The 18,651-nt window shown below is 39.9% G+C and overlaps 1 protein-coding gene across 3 annotated transcripts in view; it reads right to left on the minus strand.

Moving 5' to 3' along the window:
- The window catches only part of CTNNA2 (catenin alpha 2), a gene marked incomplete at both ends in the record, with an annotated part of 509,011 nt that overhangs the window by 376,071 nt on the left and 114,289 nt on the right, over positions 1-18,651 (minus strand). For all 3 annotated transcript variants that reach the window (XM_082315551.1, XM_082315553.1, XM_082315552.1), the window contains 3 exons: positions 3,579-3,845; positions 7,017-7,136; positions 11,042-11,208. In XM_082315551.1, coding sequence (XP_082171677.1) covers positions 3,579-3,845; positions 7,017-7,136; positions 11,042-11,208 — 554 coding nt within the window. The remainder of the gene's footprint in view (positions 1-3,578; positions 3,846-7,016; positions 7,137-11,041; positions 11,209-18,651) is intronic.

Below are 18,651 nucleotides of genomic sequence, written 5' to 3' on the forward strand. Positions count from 1 at the left end.
CCTGGTCTTTCTCACTTCATTTCTTCGCACTTAGTAATTTTACAATCTTTTTATCTACCTCCCCGCTGCACTCCAGTTTGATGGGTAGGTCCTGTCTCTGGTACACATCATGATGGCTATGGGGAATGGGGACAGCACGGAGGGTACAAGATGAATCAATCCCGCAGTACTCAGCATGGGACAACACGGCAGTCTCTTCATAATCAGAAAGGCTGAGACCTTACCCAACCAAAACTACCATTTCCTCGGTGCAAACAGAATATTTTCAGAATTCAAAATAAGATCTTAACAAACCTCTCTATGTAACTTGCATAAATTTGGGCAAATTTCATGAGAGGAGTAAAAGGTGCGTCCTTAGTTGCTCTAAGAACCCAGAAATATACCAAATTTTACTAATAAATTACTTCACTAATAAATACAGGAATATCTGGATTTAAATGATCTAAAATTAAAGCAGGAATATTTAAGTTAAAGGACAAAAGATGAGGCATTAAACACGTACTTCTGTAATCAATCAACTTCAAACAGTGCTTTAAAGTAGAAAATCTGATAAGAAAGAGATTCGTGAACTCTCTTCATTTCTACATAAACTATCTCCAAGAAGCAATAAATGACAACTCTCCCCAAAACTTTGCAGCTAATAACTCACAGGTGAATTTATACCACAAGTCACCATTGTACAGAGCATGACAATTAACATGGCGCCCATTTAAACACAATAGCTGAAGTGCTTAAAATAGGTAGAGTAATTATTTATGTTACATGTGATGACAGTTTGACTGAGAAAGTGTTCAGATGATTTACACTGCAGTTATCTGAAGCATCAAGCCACAGAACGCTGATTCTGAAATTTCAAATAATGAGGCTGAGAAGTGTTAAATATTTTAGAAGAAAACTGTAAACTTATTTTAATATAAAAGAATTATCTTGTCACATAATACAAGGTTTAGTATGCACTTCATACCAAACACAAATTGATCTCAATCAATATGACTGATACTGTAAAATAAATATACTGTAAAGTTATTTTCACTAGAAAATACAAACTTCCTTTCCCTTGCTGAAGTAACATATTACCAGCATAAAAATCAAACTTTTTTCTCCACCATCTATTTACCCATGACGAAGTTTCACCGGTCTGGTAATTTTTCTTGCTTGTAAAACATAAGGGTAAGTTCACAATCATCCCACTATCACAGCTATAAATTCTGGCTTTCCCTGGAGTTTAGGGAATGTTGGCTCTGGTGCAAAATTAGGTGTGGATAAATCTCGTTCAACAGCTAAGCAGTGAGGCAAAACAGGAAATATAGTTAGCAGATAAAACAATAGTTGCAATCTTCATCTCCTCAGTAAGTCAGAGAAGAAAATTTTCATTTTGTTTCTTAAAATTAGAGAAACTTCTCAAAAATGACAGGCTGTTTTTCCACAAGTAATTGTGAACAGAACGCAATACTATGGCTATACGTCTCACATACGCATTCATGATGCCTGCAACATCACGTAAAGCTGAAAAGACTTTACCTGAGGAGAAAAATGATGAACAGATATTCTCACAAAGAGGCAGGGAAAAACGTCAGATGCCTCGCATAGCCTTCACTGCATTTACTTTCAGTAAGCATGACTCTCTTTGCATTGAGCAGCAGCCTTTTCCAGAGAGCAGCAGCAGCAGCGCTTTGTCACGTGTTTTCTGTTACTGTTTGTCAAACCTCTGCTGTCCATAACATGCAAAGTCCCCCACAAAAGCCAGAGCACAATCAGACCAACCAGGCATATTATTCTCAGGATCTTACTAATAAGGCACCTGTGAGCTGAGAAGGCCCTTAAAACTACGCAGAATTCCTTAAATCCTGACCCACAATAATTTTACAGGAAAAACTATAGAAATATAGATATTAAAGAAAAAATATCAGTATAGTCGATGCAGGCGGTACTGTTTCTAGAAGGGTCTAGAGCACAAGTGTTATGAGGAGCGGCTGAGGGAGCTGGGGTTGTTTAGCCTGGAGAAGAGGAGGCTGAGGGGAGACCTCATCGCTCTCTACAACTACCTGAAAGGAGGTTGTAGCGAGGTGGGGGTCGGTCTCTTCTTCCTAGTAACAAGCAATAGGACAAGTGGAAACGGCCTCAAGCTGCGCCAGGGCAGGTTTAGGTTGGATATTGGGAAAAACTTCTTCACCGAAAGGGCTGTCAGGCCCTGGCCCAGGCTGCCCAGGGCAGTGGTTGAGTCTCCATCCCTGGAGGTATTTAAAGAACGGATAGACGTGGTGCTCAAGGACATGGTTTAGTGGTGGACTTGGCAGTGCTGGGTTAACGGTTGGACTCGATGACCATAAGGGTCTTTTCCAACCTGAACAATTCTATGATTCTATGATTTACTTGAAAAGCATGCTGGAACTGGAGTCAACCTCTGGGTCCTGCAGGAGTTCTGAGCAGTTTTACCCTATCTGCTTGTCTCTTTGCACACCTATCCACACATTTTCTGCTGTCTTGTTTCCACCTCTGTCACCTCCACCCCATTTCCCTTTTGCTATTATTTGTATACTCATGCGCTGCCTTTTTTCAATATCTTACTCAATCCTGGAGCTTCCCTTGATCCTATAATATTTACTGTTTCCACTACCGTATCCAAAGCAGACCCGATGACAGTAAGCCATCGATGCAGAAGACAAGCCCAGTCCAACACAACATGAGATGCCTCCACTGGCAGCCCTAAATACAGCAGGTCTGAGCAGCTCCTGCAGGTCTATGCCAGGTACTTGTATTGCAACGTTAGGTATTAATCAAAGTGAAAAGGACACCATTCCCTAATTACAATTTTAACAAACCCTTACCTAAAGTCAGAATGAAAGAGAAAAAACATATTTTCAGATACTGTCTGCAATTAATGTTTGTTTTTTTTTTTTTCACTTTCTAAAGAACAGTCCTCAACCGTAAAATAGGGAAATATCAGAATATAAGACTGGCAATGAAATTAAAAGTTAAACCATTAGCTGCCAGGAAAGTTGCTTAAGCAAAACTGTAGCTATTTCTGGAACAGAGGCTGCAGCACGTTGCCTGCAGCTGAAGGGACTGGTATCAACTGTGTTTCAAAGATGCTTTTTCCATATCTTTGATTAACATAATTCATGACTGAAGCTGAATGTTATTGTTTCCAGGATGCTCAGCTCCATCACCATCTTTATTTTATTGTCTTGACTTCCTGACTTGCCAGACAAATATGATTTTACCATTCAACAAATCACAGATCTTAGTCACAGAACTAAAATGCCAGATTAATCAGACTTTTTATTATTTAGAACTATGTCGCTAGATTTTTCAAGGACACTAGGGCAAAAGAGGACTTCTTTCTATCACAGCCGCTGCATATGAGCACAAGTAACTCATAATTCAAGTCCATTAGCAGCAAACAACTATTCCTCATTAAAAGTAACACCAATCAATGTCTGCACTTTGCCTCCGCAGTCTGAGGAAATGGACCTGAATGAAAAGGGAAATTTGAGATCTGGTCAAGACCCATTAGTTAAAAGCACTGTAGATTTCATGGAGAAAAACTTCACTTCCCATACGCTTCTGATACTTACATCAAATTCATTTAGTGCAGCAGCAAGCTCTCCTATGCCAGTGTGCCCCTTGTTCTCATCAGTGGGTGAGGTGGCCTGGGCAGCATTGGAGATGCCAGCAATTGCTTCTTGTACTTGCTTGAAGACATAGTCTCTGTTGGCCCTAGTGGCTGCCACGTCAGGGTGGCGGAGAAATGCTTGGGATGCAGTATACAACATAGTGGCATTCTTCTTCAGAGCACCTCGAGCCGCAGCCATTTCATCCCTGCAGTGAGGATCTTTCAGTTCCTATACAAAAACACGCAATTTTTATAGTTGTAAATGAGTTTTCACGTTAGAATGTATTGTCTATACAGCTTAAGTGTCTCTGCATAAATACTGTCCAGTGATTTTGCACAGATGGAATCAAAGACAGAATCTACCATAAATCACAGAAAGAAATCTCCCTCCTGCCTAAGAAAGTCCATTCCTTCTGCGTAGCTACAGCTGTTACATTCTGCTCACAGTATCTTCTTATCAAAGAGTCTCTATTTAAAAGACCCGCAGAACATTTGTATAAAACATTCAAAGTTACTCTTCCTGATGGACTGCATTCAGTCTGCTGATTCCATAAAGGCAACGTGAGTACAACAGTCCTGTTGCAGCAAGTGCCATAATTTTGTACGTACAATACCTATGTCCTTTACAAAACCATCATAAGGTAGACCTTTAAAAAAATCCAAGCCTAAAAATATTACGTTGATGAATATGTATTTAGTTTAAAGACCTAAAAAATATGTCCCTCATTATTTTTAGCCTTTTCTTCATGTTTTGATCTATTCCTCATATCATTTAGTGTTTGCTTTAATGACATCTACTTTCTTTTGTTTCCTCTGACAACAAGCATCAGACACTGTACAATATGTTACCAGAATAAGATGACACTGTATTATTGTTATTTAATCCATGAATTTATGTATTTATGGGATATATCACACTGTCCATGAGAGCCTTTCAAACATTAGGTAAGGTAGTCCTAACAACATTCACAAGGAGTAACAAAACGTTATTACTTCTATTTTAAAACTATGGACAAAGAAGTCTGGAGAGCTCCATGCTTTACTTATGTTCACACATAGAATCCATAGCAAAAATTAAAAAAGAACCCAGATATTCTGGATTTAAAGGTTCTACCCATTGACTCATTTCCACCACACATGACTGAGAGGTAACAGTTTTCAGAGAGAATTAAGTTCCCAAAAAATTTATCAGGCTACCAAACAGAAGAGATGAAAGGAAAATGTACGAACATCTAAGTAGTAAGTTCTAATGCTGTCAAGATTTTCCAGAGTTATATGGAAAACCTTACTGGCATTATAAAAATGGGCCTTAAAAAGAAAATTTTAAAAGGTTTATAACTAAGATTTTCTGATATCTTTTCATACCTCCAATAAGAACTTAAGAGACGTATACCTTCATTAGCTTTCACATTTTTCTCTTTTTCCCATATTTGTAGCTACACTTCCACAGGGGAAGTATCTGAACATACAGAATAGTGCTGTTCATATCGTGAATAGATTTTGCATTTTTAATTTATTTAATTTCAGTATAACTCTGAAAATGTTACATTTCATAAAAATACAATAGTAATACAGAAGTAAATTGTCATTACTGTAATGCAGAAAATAAATGGATGAATATGGAAAGCCAGCTTTCTAAATCTGGTATGCTGGAGAAACTGCTGCGTTATGGCCTGGACAAGGGATCTGTGCAGTGGGTGAGGAATTGGCTGATGGGCCGCACCCAAAGGGTGGTGGTAAATGGCTCTTTTTCAAACTGGCAACCTGTCACAAGTGGGGTCCCCCAGGGATCGATATTGGGCCCAAGGCCATTCAATATCTTCATAAGCGATCTGGATAATGGGATCAAGTGTAGCCTGATGAAGTTCGCAGGTGACATCAAATAGAGTGGGGAAGTAGACACTCTGGAAGGAAGGGCCACCCTGCAGGAAGATCTGGACAGGCTGGAAGAGTGGGCTAACAGGAACCTTATGAAGTTTAACCAAGACAAGTGTTAAGGAGTTGCACCTGGGAAAACATAATCCAGGAGTGCAGCTCAGACTGCGATCCACCTGGCTGGAGAGCAGCTCCATGGAAAGGGACCTGGGGGTCCTGGAGGACAGGAAGCTCAACGTGAGTGAGCCGTGTGCTGCTGCGGCCAAGAAAACCAATAGGCTGCTGGGTTGCATCAAAAAGGGCCTCACCAGCAGAGATAAAGAAGTCATTATCCCTCTCTACTCGGCGCTTGTCAGGCCACCCCTGGAATATTGTGTACAGTTCTGGTCCCTGTTATACAAAAAAGGTGTGGACAGGCTGGAGGGGGTCCAGAGAAGGGCCACCAAGATGATCCAGGGTCTGGGCAGCCTGCCATATGAGGGTAGGCTGAGAGAGCTGGGCTCGTTCAGCCTTGAGAAGAGAAGGCTTAGAGATGACCTCATCACCACGTACCAGTACTTAAAGGGGAGCTACAAAGAGGATGGAGACTCCCTTTTTACAGGGTCCATGGTGAGGACAAGGGGTAACGGGTACAAGTTACTCCCAGGGAGATTCCGATTGGACACGAGAGGTAAATTTTTCACAGTGAGAACAGTCAATCATTGGAATAATCTCCCCAGGGAAGTGGTTGACTCCGCTACACTGAACATGTTTAAGACTGAGCTGGACATGGTGCTGGGCCATCTCGTCTGGATTGTGCTAGAAAGGTTGGACCAGGTGATCCTCGAGGTCCCTTCCAACCTGGTGTTCTGCGATTCTATGACTCTATGCAATACAAAGACTACACCCCTGAATGATTGGTGGTATTCAAATACAATCGAAGCTGGAGAGACCTTGTACAACTCCACAGCGACAGCACTGTCTGGACTCTTAAAGAGAACAGTGTTCAGGAGAAAGTTATCTTTATTGCAAAGTTGTATAATTGCAGGCATTGAATAAATGTTATCGTGACTTTCTGGTCTTTTTTCCATCTGCCTTAGTAACGAATGAATTGAGTACTTGGGGTTTTTAAGTATCTGAAAATTAATAATGATGGTTTTAAACACAAAGTAGATTTCTGTTCTTCCTGAATTGAATTATACGAGACTACGAAAGAGCTTGTGCTTTACCAGCTGTCAGGGTGACCTCAAATCAGCATAGGTTAGAATTAAATGGAAATAATCATCAAATTAAAACTATCCTTAACCTCCTGAATCACTTGCCTTTTCATCCTTCATTCTGCTATTAATTAAAGCCACTTGCAAAATATTCTTAAAGAAATTGCATTTATTAAAGACTTCATCACATTCAAAAAAATCAATGCGAATAAATTATAGGCCATGACACAGCAATTACTTATTGTACATTCTAATCCAGACTTGGACGTAAAACGCGATCTGCAGAACCAAGACTAACTTTCTCAACCACTGCTTTAAAATATACTCACCTGTTGTCGTCTAGCAGCTACATAGTTCAGTTTTACCATCTCTTTTCCAAATTCTTTAAAGCGATTCGCTAAATCTTGCTCATTTGTTGCATTTTTCACTGCTTCTAGTGCTTCCTCTACCTAGAACATAATATATCAACTGTGTCAGCATTTTAATCCGGGTGCACTCTTTGACAAAGTCTGTAACTATTCTACTCAATACTCTACATTATACGGACCCAATTTAGCTTTCACGCCCATCACTGTACAGCGGCTTTATGACAGTCCCACTAACTTTAATTAGGTTTCTTAATAGAGGAGCTGTCTGATTGTCATTCTGCATTACTTTCCATTTACTGTACTTTGGTATCATGTAAAACTAATGTAAAGGGCATAAGTATATTAATTTCACCACTCGCACTTATCAGATGAAATGTTTAATATCCGCAGGTTTTAAAACAACATAGATGAATACGTTCTTCATGTGTGGTACAGGCTTTCTGGGAAAACAAAGGGAAGTTATTAATTCTGGACAAGAAATAACGTTTAAAAAGGGAACTCAAACTTACCATTAAGATTTAAATTTACCCTGATATATCCAAAACACTGTATCTTTGTGAAATAAATGAAACAACAATAGATTCAACCCAGAATATATTTATTATTTCTTTTTTTTCTTGACTCTCAGCTTTCCTTTTTCAGCTACTTCAAAACTGAGAAAAGAATCTACCAAGGGAAACGGACCTAAAGTTACGCAGTCATCCTGTAGCTATCAGGCAAAGATATAAAACCCCAGGTACAGCACCAAGTTAATCTACCAAATCTATTGTGAAACTTTACCTTATGTATAGTAAGAAAAAATATCTGAAGGGATAACATGCTCTTTTCATACAATAAATAAAGGAAATTTTCCTGTGACTAGATGAAAATTCGAAGTTGTATTTCTCTCCCTCACAAGATAAAAATGCAATTCAAAGCAAAAAGATTGAGAACTGAAAAGCTTCTATTCATCCTTCTTTCTAAAACCTATTGCTTTAATTCACGACAACGTGCACAAGCTTCCAACAACAGACAACTTTTCCCCTCGCAGAGAAGCAGCTAGTTCCGAAAGGGACACGCTCCTATGCAAGAGCAGAGGTTTGCAGCTTACTGTCCACAGGCCGCTGGGAATCCCTAAATTCAGCAGTAGCTGGCGTCTAATGAATTCAGAAAGGCACGATTATGTGCAGAACCTGCCTTTTTATCATGCGTTGCTCCAATTGTGTTTTCCTACCAGCGGGAGAGGATGGTTTTATTTTGAGCTTTTACCTACTTACTGCGGATTTACAAATTACAGGGCAGTAGAGTAGCAAACCCATACATTTCTATTGGAAAATGTATAATTCAAGCAGATAAATCCATAGCTGTTATGTTGGAAATTTTATACTAAGTCTGAGAGTTGCAAGCTACATCTTATTCAGAATCCAATTACCTCTTCTTTTACTCTTAAAAAGAACAGCAGTTTTAAGCTGAACTATCTGACTGCCTTAACCATTAACACAAATTATAAAAGCATCATCAATTTAACTAATTTGTCCTTGCAGGATTCCTTGCAAACTATGAACATCTTCCTTTCATATCAAGAAGCATGTATATTAAACTACCCGAAACATTCACCTTTAGCCTCTTTGTAATGACCAGCACAGGCATGACAAAATGATTTTTGTAAGGCATTTTTGTAAGTCCTGCCAGCTCCCCATTAAATAAAATTGCTAAGGAATTTGTTACAGATTCCACTCTGATAATCAGCCTTTGAAAGATGTTGATCATACTCTGTTGTGTCAGTCTGGGCTCAAGCCCATGAAATTTCAAAATGAAGAAACTGGTTATAATAAGTATTTGAAAGGACATGAGCACAAACCCCTTTTTTATTATAATTTCTTTTACAAATTCATGTTAGAGCAAGTTCTCTGTCCTCAGAAAAACACATCTTCCCTCAACTGTACAGATGTGTTCCTCTGATTAACTAGCCTGTAATTAATTACGATAGACTCAGAATCCTATATGCGTATGATCACATACTATATTAGCATATGCTATTTTATGAGGGTTCCACAAGCTTCACCGCAATTAGCACTATTACTAATTTCAGAAATGCAAAAGACAATCTGAAAGAAATGACCAAGTGTCCTTCCATAAAGCATCTGCATATATTCACTCAAAAACATTAATTAAAATGCACTATTTCCCATGAAGTCTGAAGCGTAACTCACTCCTTTGACATGCTTTCAGTGAAAACCGATTACAGTGCATTTCAGTATAAATCAGGCTTCATAACTTTGACACGCAGAATGATTTTAGTTTATTAATTTTATGGTTAGCTTACACCAGTCTTTGAATGTTACCTTTGAGTCAATACAAGAGCTGCCCCTTCAGCAATTTTGTAAAATACAAACACATTTTTTTTTCCTAATAATTTAATTTTTATTCATCTAAAATTGGTTTGCATTATAAAATGGTAACATAAAAATATTTACACTGTCAATCCTCAGAAATAAATTACCCTTTTTAACCTGAAAAAAACCCAAATCAAATTTAAGGTTTGTAAGTTGAATTTTGCTAGAAACAACCAGAGATGTCTGGCTTCTTGGAAACAGGATTCATAATAACATCTGATAAATGCAGAGATTACAAACCACATTGCCATACACTGCCCTTGCAAATCTAGGGTGCAAACTGTGTAAGTAAATACACCCACTTACCAAACAGTATTGGACATTTGTGTTTTAAATAACAGAGTACCCTGCTGTAACCGAAGGGAGAAATCTCAGATGTGAGAACAATATTTCTCATTGCCTATGAAAGACTTTGAATCTGAATTTTAATCATAATGTTTAGAAAAACCTGTTGTTTATAATATTAAAGTGTTAGTCTCACTAGCAAAGGATTATTTGAATTACAGTTGCATGGAGTATTATAGTGGGGAAAAATTAAAAGCATATTCGAGAAAGACAATGCTTATGCTGCAGATAATCAGAGCCTCACGCTGGCAACTGCGAGAGCAGCATTCTGGTCATTAGAGCAGAGCTCACAAGAAGCTCTGCAGAAAAATCTGCCTTTTTCATTAGGAAAACTGGTTTCAAACTGTTTAGCTTATCTGCACAGTTTGCAAGTTGAAGGGTTCTCGTTGTTTTTCCAGAACATAAATGTTGTTGTACAGTTACACTGTTGAAAAGACAAATAAAACAAAAGGAAGTACTTTTTGGACAGTTATTAAAAAGAAGTAACTCTCCATCTCCTCTGCTAAACTCAAACATGCACTCTCTGCAGGTTTTAAATATTCTGTATATGAGTTTCTGCAATTTTTTTTTTTGTTTCAGAAGTTTATTTGTTTATGCAATAGAAGTGAAATAGTCCAATAACTAGCAAAAAAAAAAAAAAAAAAAAAAGAACCCAACATTTCCAGTTTCAACTACAAAATCTTTTAATACTCCTGATAAAAACATGAATGGTGGCAGCCAAAGCGAATACAAATTCATACCAAACTATCTGGCAATCTTTAATTCCTCTTTATTCTATTTTTCCTCTTTGATGACTGATTAGACACTTGTACTATTGTCTCACTCCAAATTAAAGATTCAATCTTTTGATACATCCAGAAGTCAGGCAGAGAAAAAAAAAAATAGCACAACTGTAGTACCTAAGCTCTGCCACAAGATAGCAATACTTTACAAGTCCTGAGTTAGTAAAACACCCAGCTAACAGGCAAGGTGAGTTAAGTACATGCCTCTGCTCAGTTCAGAGAGCTGCGTAACAGCAGTACCAGCCTAGGCATTGAAGATCTCTGATAATTTTTACTTTAAGTCTCAAAGATTAATTTCTGCAAAATTAGAAAATGACTAGGACTAATGTAGCAACGTGTCATCTCCTACTTCTTGTTCAGCACTTTAGGAAAAACTCATGAAATAGAGTAAGAAATGTGAACAGTGACATCCAGTACTGATTTGTTCCCTATTTTTCTACACACAAAACATGCAAAAAGAATACAGAACATTAAAAATGCATACAATTTTCAGATGTGACAGAAGCCTCATGACATCGGCCATATCAGCCAGGATGAGTAGGCGAGTGACAGCAGAAAGCAAGGCACGAGCAGCCCGCACCATGGTGCCCCGTTTCACTGAGGAGCACGGGTCGTCAGCAAACTCCGAAGAGGCGATTCTCATTGTTTCTCCTAGAATTGAAAAAAAATGGTAATTAAAGATAAGTTTTACACTTGTACTTTTTTCCAGAAAGTATAAACAGCTCACTAAATAAACTAACTGCTGTTAGGAAAAAAATAATGGCTTAGTTACTGAATATTGAGTTGCTCGGGAGAAATATTTTTTAAAACATGTGCAGCAACTGCCTCGATAGTCTCTGCCTTTTCTTCTTTATTCCCAAAGTATTTTTCTTCTAGAGCAGTCACCTGCAACAACTAAAAAGGAAACCAAAACACCAAGACAGACTGCTGAGCGCAACCAGCATAACGTAAGAAAACCAGCAGCGTGTGTTATAGAAATAGAGAACTCAGCGGTGCTGGTAGGGAGGACGGGACAGCGCAGCCCAGCAGCGTCATCCCAACGGCATTTCTCTACAGTTCTGCCTTCAAACTACATCCCCCTCCTTCACTCCTTCTCCTCAGTCCTAACCTTCTTGCTCGGACACTTACTCTGCTCTCCTCCACCTAGAAGAGCTATCACTCCTATCACAGATTTTTTTTTTTCCCAATCATAGAATCATTAAGGTTGGAAAAGACCTTTAAGATCATCAAAAGTCCAACCATTAAACCATGTCCCTAAGCACCACATCTGCACATCTCCTAAATCCCTCCAGGGGTGGGGACTCGGCCCCTGCCCTGGGCAGCCTGGGCCAGGGCCTGACAGCCCTTTGGGGGAAGAAGTTTTTCCCAATACCCAACCCAACCCTGCCCTGGCGCAGCTTGAGGCCGTTCCCTCTCGTCCCATCGCTTGTTCCTGGGGAGCAGAGACCGACCCCCCCGGCTCCAGCCTCCTTTCAGGCCGTTGCAGAGAGCGATGAGGGCTCCCCTCAGCCTCCTCTTCTCCAGGCTGAGCCCCCCCAGCTCCCCCAGCCGCTCCTCCCCAGCCTTGTGCTCCAGCCCCTGCCCCAGCCTCGCTGCCCTGCTCTGGCCACGCTCCAGCCCCTCCATGGCCGCCTTGGGGTGCGGGGCCCAGCGCTGAGCACAGCATTCGAGGGGCGGCCTCACCAGTGCCCAGCGCAGGGGCACCATCACCTCCCTGCTCCTGCTGGCCACACTGTTCCTGATACAGGCCAGGATGCTATTGGCCCTCTTGGCCACCTGGGCACACTGCTGGCTCATGTTCAGGTGGCTGTCAACCAACACCCCCAGGCCCTTTCCCGCCGGGCAGCTCCCAGCCGCTCCTCCCCACGCCTGCAGCGGTGCCTGGGGTTGGTGTGGCCCAAGTGCAGGAGCCAGCACTGAGCCTTATTAAATCTCATGATTCCCTTTGTGACCATCGCTGCTATGATTTTACTGCCCAGTTTCCTCCACTCCCTCTACCTATTCACCATCCCAGACTGCCCAGATATCCCTTCAGCTGCCTTTCTGAGGACAAAGCAAAACACTCTCTTGTATAACAAATGAAACATGCTGGTGCCTGGACACATTTTTCCTGTTTAATTCCAGCAGCAAGGATCTCATTCCACATAGTACTTGGTAACTAAATCAAGATTTTTAAGGATTAACTTTACTACTTCTTTTTAGCAGATGGAAGTACTAAAAAAGAAAAAAACACTGCTTAATGCTACCAGCACTGAAAGAGCTTGAGTTCTTTCTGTAAAGCTGAGATCTAATAACTTTCGGCTACTTAAGGAAATACTGCTTTTAAAGGAGTAAGACTAGGACTAGGTTGGAATACAGTAGCAAAATCAGGACAGGGAGAAGCTGAAGGAAATATGTGATCAGAAAGAAAGGGGAGCCAGGGACAGCGCAATGCATTCAGAAAAGTAGGCAAGATACCAGGGGCAAAGACCTTGACATTGGAAAGGGAGAACCTTTTCCCCCTGTATTTACAGCAAGGAATAAGTTGCCTAACTGAGCATAAAAGATTTTTTAAAATCATAATCATCTTTCAAAGATTTGATAATCTAATTTAAGACAACACAGAACATGAAGCTCAACTGAAAAGGTAAATGTTACATTAAATTACACTGAAATGTGGTTAACATGACAACAAGATCAGGTAAATTCTGATATTTAAGAAAGACTTAGTGAATGAAAAATAAACAGTGCACGACTGGAAGTCAAATAAACTAATAGTTTAATGCAGTAGCAATTGAAAAAGAACTGCACGTATCTTTTCCTTTCATATAGGACTCACAGAGGACAGTGAAGGGACTTCTGCCATGGGAAGTTTCTATTTTTCTAACTACCAGAAAAGCAACAATATAGCACATAGACCATACAGAAGTGTAGAACATATATCAGCCCATAATTTTCCAAAACAATTCCAGACACCTAAAAAATAAGTTTTTCACTAATCATCTGGAAAACAGAATGATGCATTTATATTTCACAAGTTACTTGCAAAATAATATGTTTCTAGATATAGGAACAGGAATCTGGACCTGTCATTAAAACAGAAATCTAAATATTCATACTAATAACTATACTGCAAGCGTTTTTGTAACATCAGAACTGAAATCCAGCTTACTCCTAGTTCTGATGTGAGCATCAAGGATGAATTGACTAGAATACATAAAATAAACTTTATATAAAATGCTGAGGCCCCCAGAAAAATACACTAATTCAAAAAGGGTTATTAGAATGTTTTTGAGTAAGCCGCAACCTTCAAAATTGTTACGGACTAAAAGAACGTTATTCTAGGCAACAGGGAAAACATGCATCACTTGCTATCCACCTTCATCCCCGTAGGAAATGCGTGATTACACCACCTGACTTAGCAGTGTCAGCTGAAAAATAATGAAGTGAAAATCCATCATCTTCCTTCACAATTCAAGAAATGGAAGAAAAATTGTGCTTTAAAAAATAGAAATTCAGAGATGATACTATTCATCCAATCTAGGAGAAAACACTTCTGTATTTTAAAGGACTTTGAAAGGCTACAGAAAACAACCCACTACAGAAACCTCTAAACCCAAACCCCAGGCGCTCGCTGCCTCTGCGGTCAGAAGCAGCTTAGCTCTGTCTGCACACTGTCACCTGCCCGCCGAGGAGCCTTGCTCGGAGCCCGTTCCCATTAGGTTACACCGCCGATGACTCAATATCCCAGTTAATGTGGCTGCGTCGGGCTGCCCTGCTGTTACACGGCTTTCCTAACTTCAGACCAGCTTGGGTATCTGCAAAATATGTTGTGTTCTGCTGCGTAGACTTGTTAACAGTATTTAAAATAAGCTAGCCCAGCTATGGAATACAATCCCATCGATATATTACCTGGAATTATATTGTGGCTATGCCAAACAAAAACTGACTTTCAAGATGATCATAGAATCATAGAATTGTTAAGACTGGAAAAGACCCTTAAGATCATCGAGTCCAACCGTTAACCCAGCACTGCCAAGTCCATCTACACCATGTCCTCGAGCACCACATCTATCCGTTCTTTAAACCCCTCCAGGGATGGAGACTCAACCACTTCCATGGGCAGCCTGTGCCAATGCTTGACCACCCTTTCGGTGAAGAAGTTTTTCCTAATATCCAACCTAAACCTCCCCTGGCGCAGCTTGAGGCCGTTCCCTCTCGTCCTATCACTCATTACTAGGGAGAAGAGACCGACCCCCACCTTGCTACAGCCTCCTTTCAGGTAGTTGTAGAGAGCGATGAGGGCTCCCCTCAGCCTCCTCTTCTCCAGACTAAACAACCCCAGCTCCCTCAGCCGCTCCTCATAACACTTGTGCTCCAGACCCTTCACCAGCTTCGTTGCCCTCCTCTGGCAACGCTCCAGCACCTCGATGGCCGCCTTGGGGTGCGGGGCCCAACATTGAACACAGGACTCGAGGTGCGGCCTCACCAGTGCCCAGCGCAGGGGCACCATCACCTCCCTGCTCCTGCTGGCCACACTATTCCTGATACAAGCCAGGATGCCATTGGCCCTCTTGGCCACCTGGGCACACTGCTGGCTCATGTTCAGGTGGCTGTCGACCAGCACCCCCAGGTCCTTTCCCGCCGGGCAGCTCTCCAGCTGCTCCTCCCCACGCCTGTAGTGTTGCCTGGGGTTGTTGTGACCCAAGGGCAGGACCTGGCCCTGAGCCTTGTTGAATCTCATACAGTTGGCCCCGGCCTAACGATCCAGCCTGGCCAGGTCCCTCTGCAGGGCCTTCCTGCCCTCCAGCAGATCAACACTGCCACCCAACTTGGTGGAAGTGATCTACTGACTTAGCTTTCTTTATGCTGTTATCCTTCGCTGGAAGAAAGCTCAGTATGCGAGCTTTTTTTTTTTTAAATTCAGTATTCTCTAAATGCATCATAAACTTTCAGCAGTTTTGATATTTAAGTTTGGTTGTTATGACCTTCTTTTCAAATCACAATTTTATTCATTCATATAATAAAAGTTTATGCCTGCACATCTGAATTAATAGCTTTATGTTAATTTTCACCTATCTTGCTACTATACTGCCTGAAAACCCACTCCATCGTATTTTCTCCGTGACACTTTCAATCAGAGAGAAAGAGCATCTGCTCTGCCTTGCCAGGACTGCGCCTGCGCTGCCCGACCAGCCAGCCAGCGGCAAAGACAAGGTCGAATTGCACCCACCTCACTCTTGGTGTGAACACAAGTCTGACTTTTTATTTTGTTTTCTTCTCTCTCCAGTTGCTGATTTTTGTTTAATTTCTTTTTTAATTATGTTTACATTCTTTTGCATAGGTTGAAACAGTTTAAATATATTAGGAGTTACCAACAGATCAATAATTATGCAAGACTCATTTCCCTATGAAATCAGGTTGAAAGAGGAGCAAACACCATTGCAAATGAGATTTTACATTAACCCAAACTTTGCTATTATTAAAAAAATAAATTAAAAAAAACCCGTTTGTCTCCAGTGTAGAAGCTTAGAAAGAACGTAACTTCTAACGTGAAATCAAAGCATATTTATATTGCTTTTAAGACCATTATAACAACATTCAAAAAAAATCCCAGATGGCATAACTTCCCATAAGACAATGCAAATAGTGGAGGAGTGACTTAAGGCAGCCACAGTAAATAATTCCCATCAGATCTCTTTTCCTTATTATATTATCATTAGGACCACATATTCTTATGATAATTTCTGTGCAGTATATCTTGGAAGATAAGCTGATAATATACAATTTCAGTAGAAAAATCGAAACGGTTCATTTCTAAGGCAGCATACTTTTCTGAGATTTCCATAAGGTTGCCAAAACTCTCAAAAGATTTCTTAAAAGGTACAAACAATCACTGTTAGATAAAGAGAAAACAAAACAAAATTCTGAACATGCTTAAATGCTGAGCATTGCAGTCAAAGTTCTAGGTACCTGGTCTCCACAGAGAAACAACAAGGTTTCTGTGGAGGAGAACCACAGTTTGCTGTACCTACATTCCCATGCATTTTACCTGTGCGCCAAAAATCACCGAAACTAGGAGCAAGGAACTCTGAGATCACAAAGTTTTTTGTGACACATACTTTATTATATTTGAGTCAGTGACTCAAAATATTGCACATAAAAAGAGAGGCTGAGGGGCATCACAGAATAGCTTAGAGTCTAGCATGCGGGCAAGGGTTACATTTGAATTTCCTCACCTGGGAATTTGATCCAAAATGTGGATGACTGGATTCATCTAAGCAGCGTAACAGTTGGGAAGGCATCATCTTCCCTTCGGTTATTTATTAAAGGCAACCAACTATGGCAGCTTTATGTAGAAAGCTTGATCCAATATGCGCTCTTGGAGCATATCTAGCTGATGGAACCCAAGGGGATACATGCAATGGTTTGAAAAGCCCAGCAAGGCTTTCCCTTATTTAAGCTCTAAGTTGGATTCAGATGAGATGGAAGTGATTCTGAGCATCCAGCATCAAAACTTTTGTAGGTGAAAGTACGTGAACTTTAGGTATATCCAAGATGAGATGAAACGGCAGCCAAAGCAAGCCTTGGATTTCAGAATCAGATGCCTACAAATTGTTTAACTTCCATTTTGGTACTGAAGAGATTTTATGTTTTTTCTGCCAAATTACCAGTCTGTGGCTTCAGATAAATATTAATATTGAACTATGAAAGAAGGAAATAATATTTGGTAACTGGCCAGTGGCACTAGGAAAGCAAGCAGGAAAATTATCTTCTTAGGCTTGACTATCCAAGGAGATACAACTAGCAAATGTAATTGGAAATCAACACTGGTGGACAGAGGGAAAATACATGGAGGGTCAAAACAACAGCTTAAAAAGTTTGGATTAGTTTTTAACCTTAGAAAGCTAAATTTAGGTGAAATAAATGTTCTCCAAAATAATTAAGCAGAAAGTATTAAATAGACATAAATAATCAAAACAAAATGTATTAATATAAAAGTTCATAGCAGGTCATAGTAGGTTCATAGCAGGTTGTTAAAGTCTTACGAAGAACTAGTAGTTCACAATTTAAAATATAATGACCTAGAAAGCCAGCCGTTACTGGGGAGGAAGGACTGTCTATCTCAGTGCCAATTAACATATTTTTATCCTTGCACAGCAATAGTACCAAACTGCTCTCAGGCCAAAGGTAATGTTGGAGCTACAGCTAGGCAAATTACTTTTCAGAGAAACCTTTTTATCTGGAAAAAGCCAACCCTACTTTTATCCACCCATTGCTTTTTCAAATTCATTTCAAGTTATTCTGTCATCTATATTAAATTACTTTCAGTGAAAATTAGGTCAGCGCAAGAAACACAGACATCTTGAGTCATCAGGTCTGCTTCCTTCCCACTGCAGACAGTCGTCTCATAATATAATTAATAATAATCTTAATATGATAATAACTACACTCATAAACTCATCAAGCTTCCATCTTAGAAACAGCTCAGACGTTTAACCCCAATTAATCCTACTGGAAGTAGAAAACTTATTCCAAAATGAACTCCAGAATCTGACAGGTTTTTTTTCATTAGAGACACTTTAATTCCATGCTGACTGTATTTGTGGATAATTTATATCCATTTCTTCTCATGCCCCATTTGTCCTTCAATTTAAGTAAGTATTCTTCTTCCACTGTGTTTCCTATTGTCCCTTTTTCGCTTCATGCATTTTTGCGATGAGCCATGACAGATTAAAGGCAGTACTTCAGTCTCCTCTTATTGCATAGAATATCCATTCCTATAATCATTTCAGCAGCCCTATGAAACAATTATGTTCCTGGAATACATGTGATAAGAACTGCAGTTTTCTAGGAGATATCATTTGCAACTATGAGAAATCATTCACCTGATACCTTGCAGGATTCATATACCCTTTTTTGTTAGCCCCATAGTGCCCGCCATTTTCTCTCCAAGACCCACATACTAAATTCTTTGTCATCTTGCTTTGAGAAAAAAGCGTGCATTTAATTTACATTTTGTAAATGAAGTGTCTTAGTTGAGTTAGAAAATGATTTCAAAATCCTAGAACATTTGGAGTGGAGAAAGTCTCTATTAGCCATATTAAGAAATTT

Source organism: Platalea leucorodia (assembly GCF_965183815.1).
Source record: "Platalea leucorodia genome assembly, chromosome: 6".
Classification (NCBI taxonomy): domain Eukaryota; kingdom Metazoa; phylum Chordata; class Aves; order Pelecaniformes; family Threskiornithidae; genus Platalea; species Platalea leucorodia.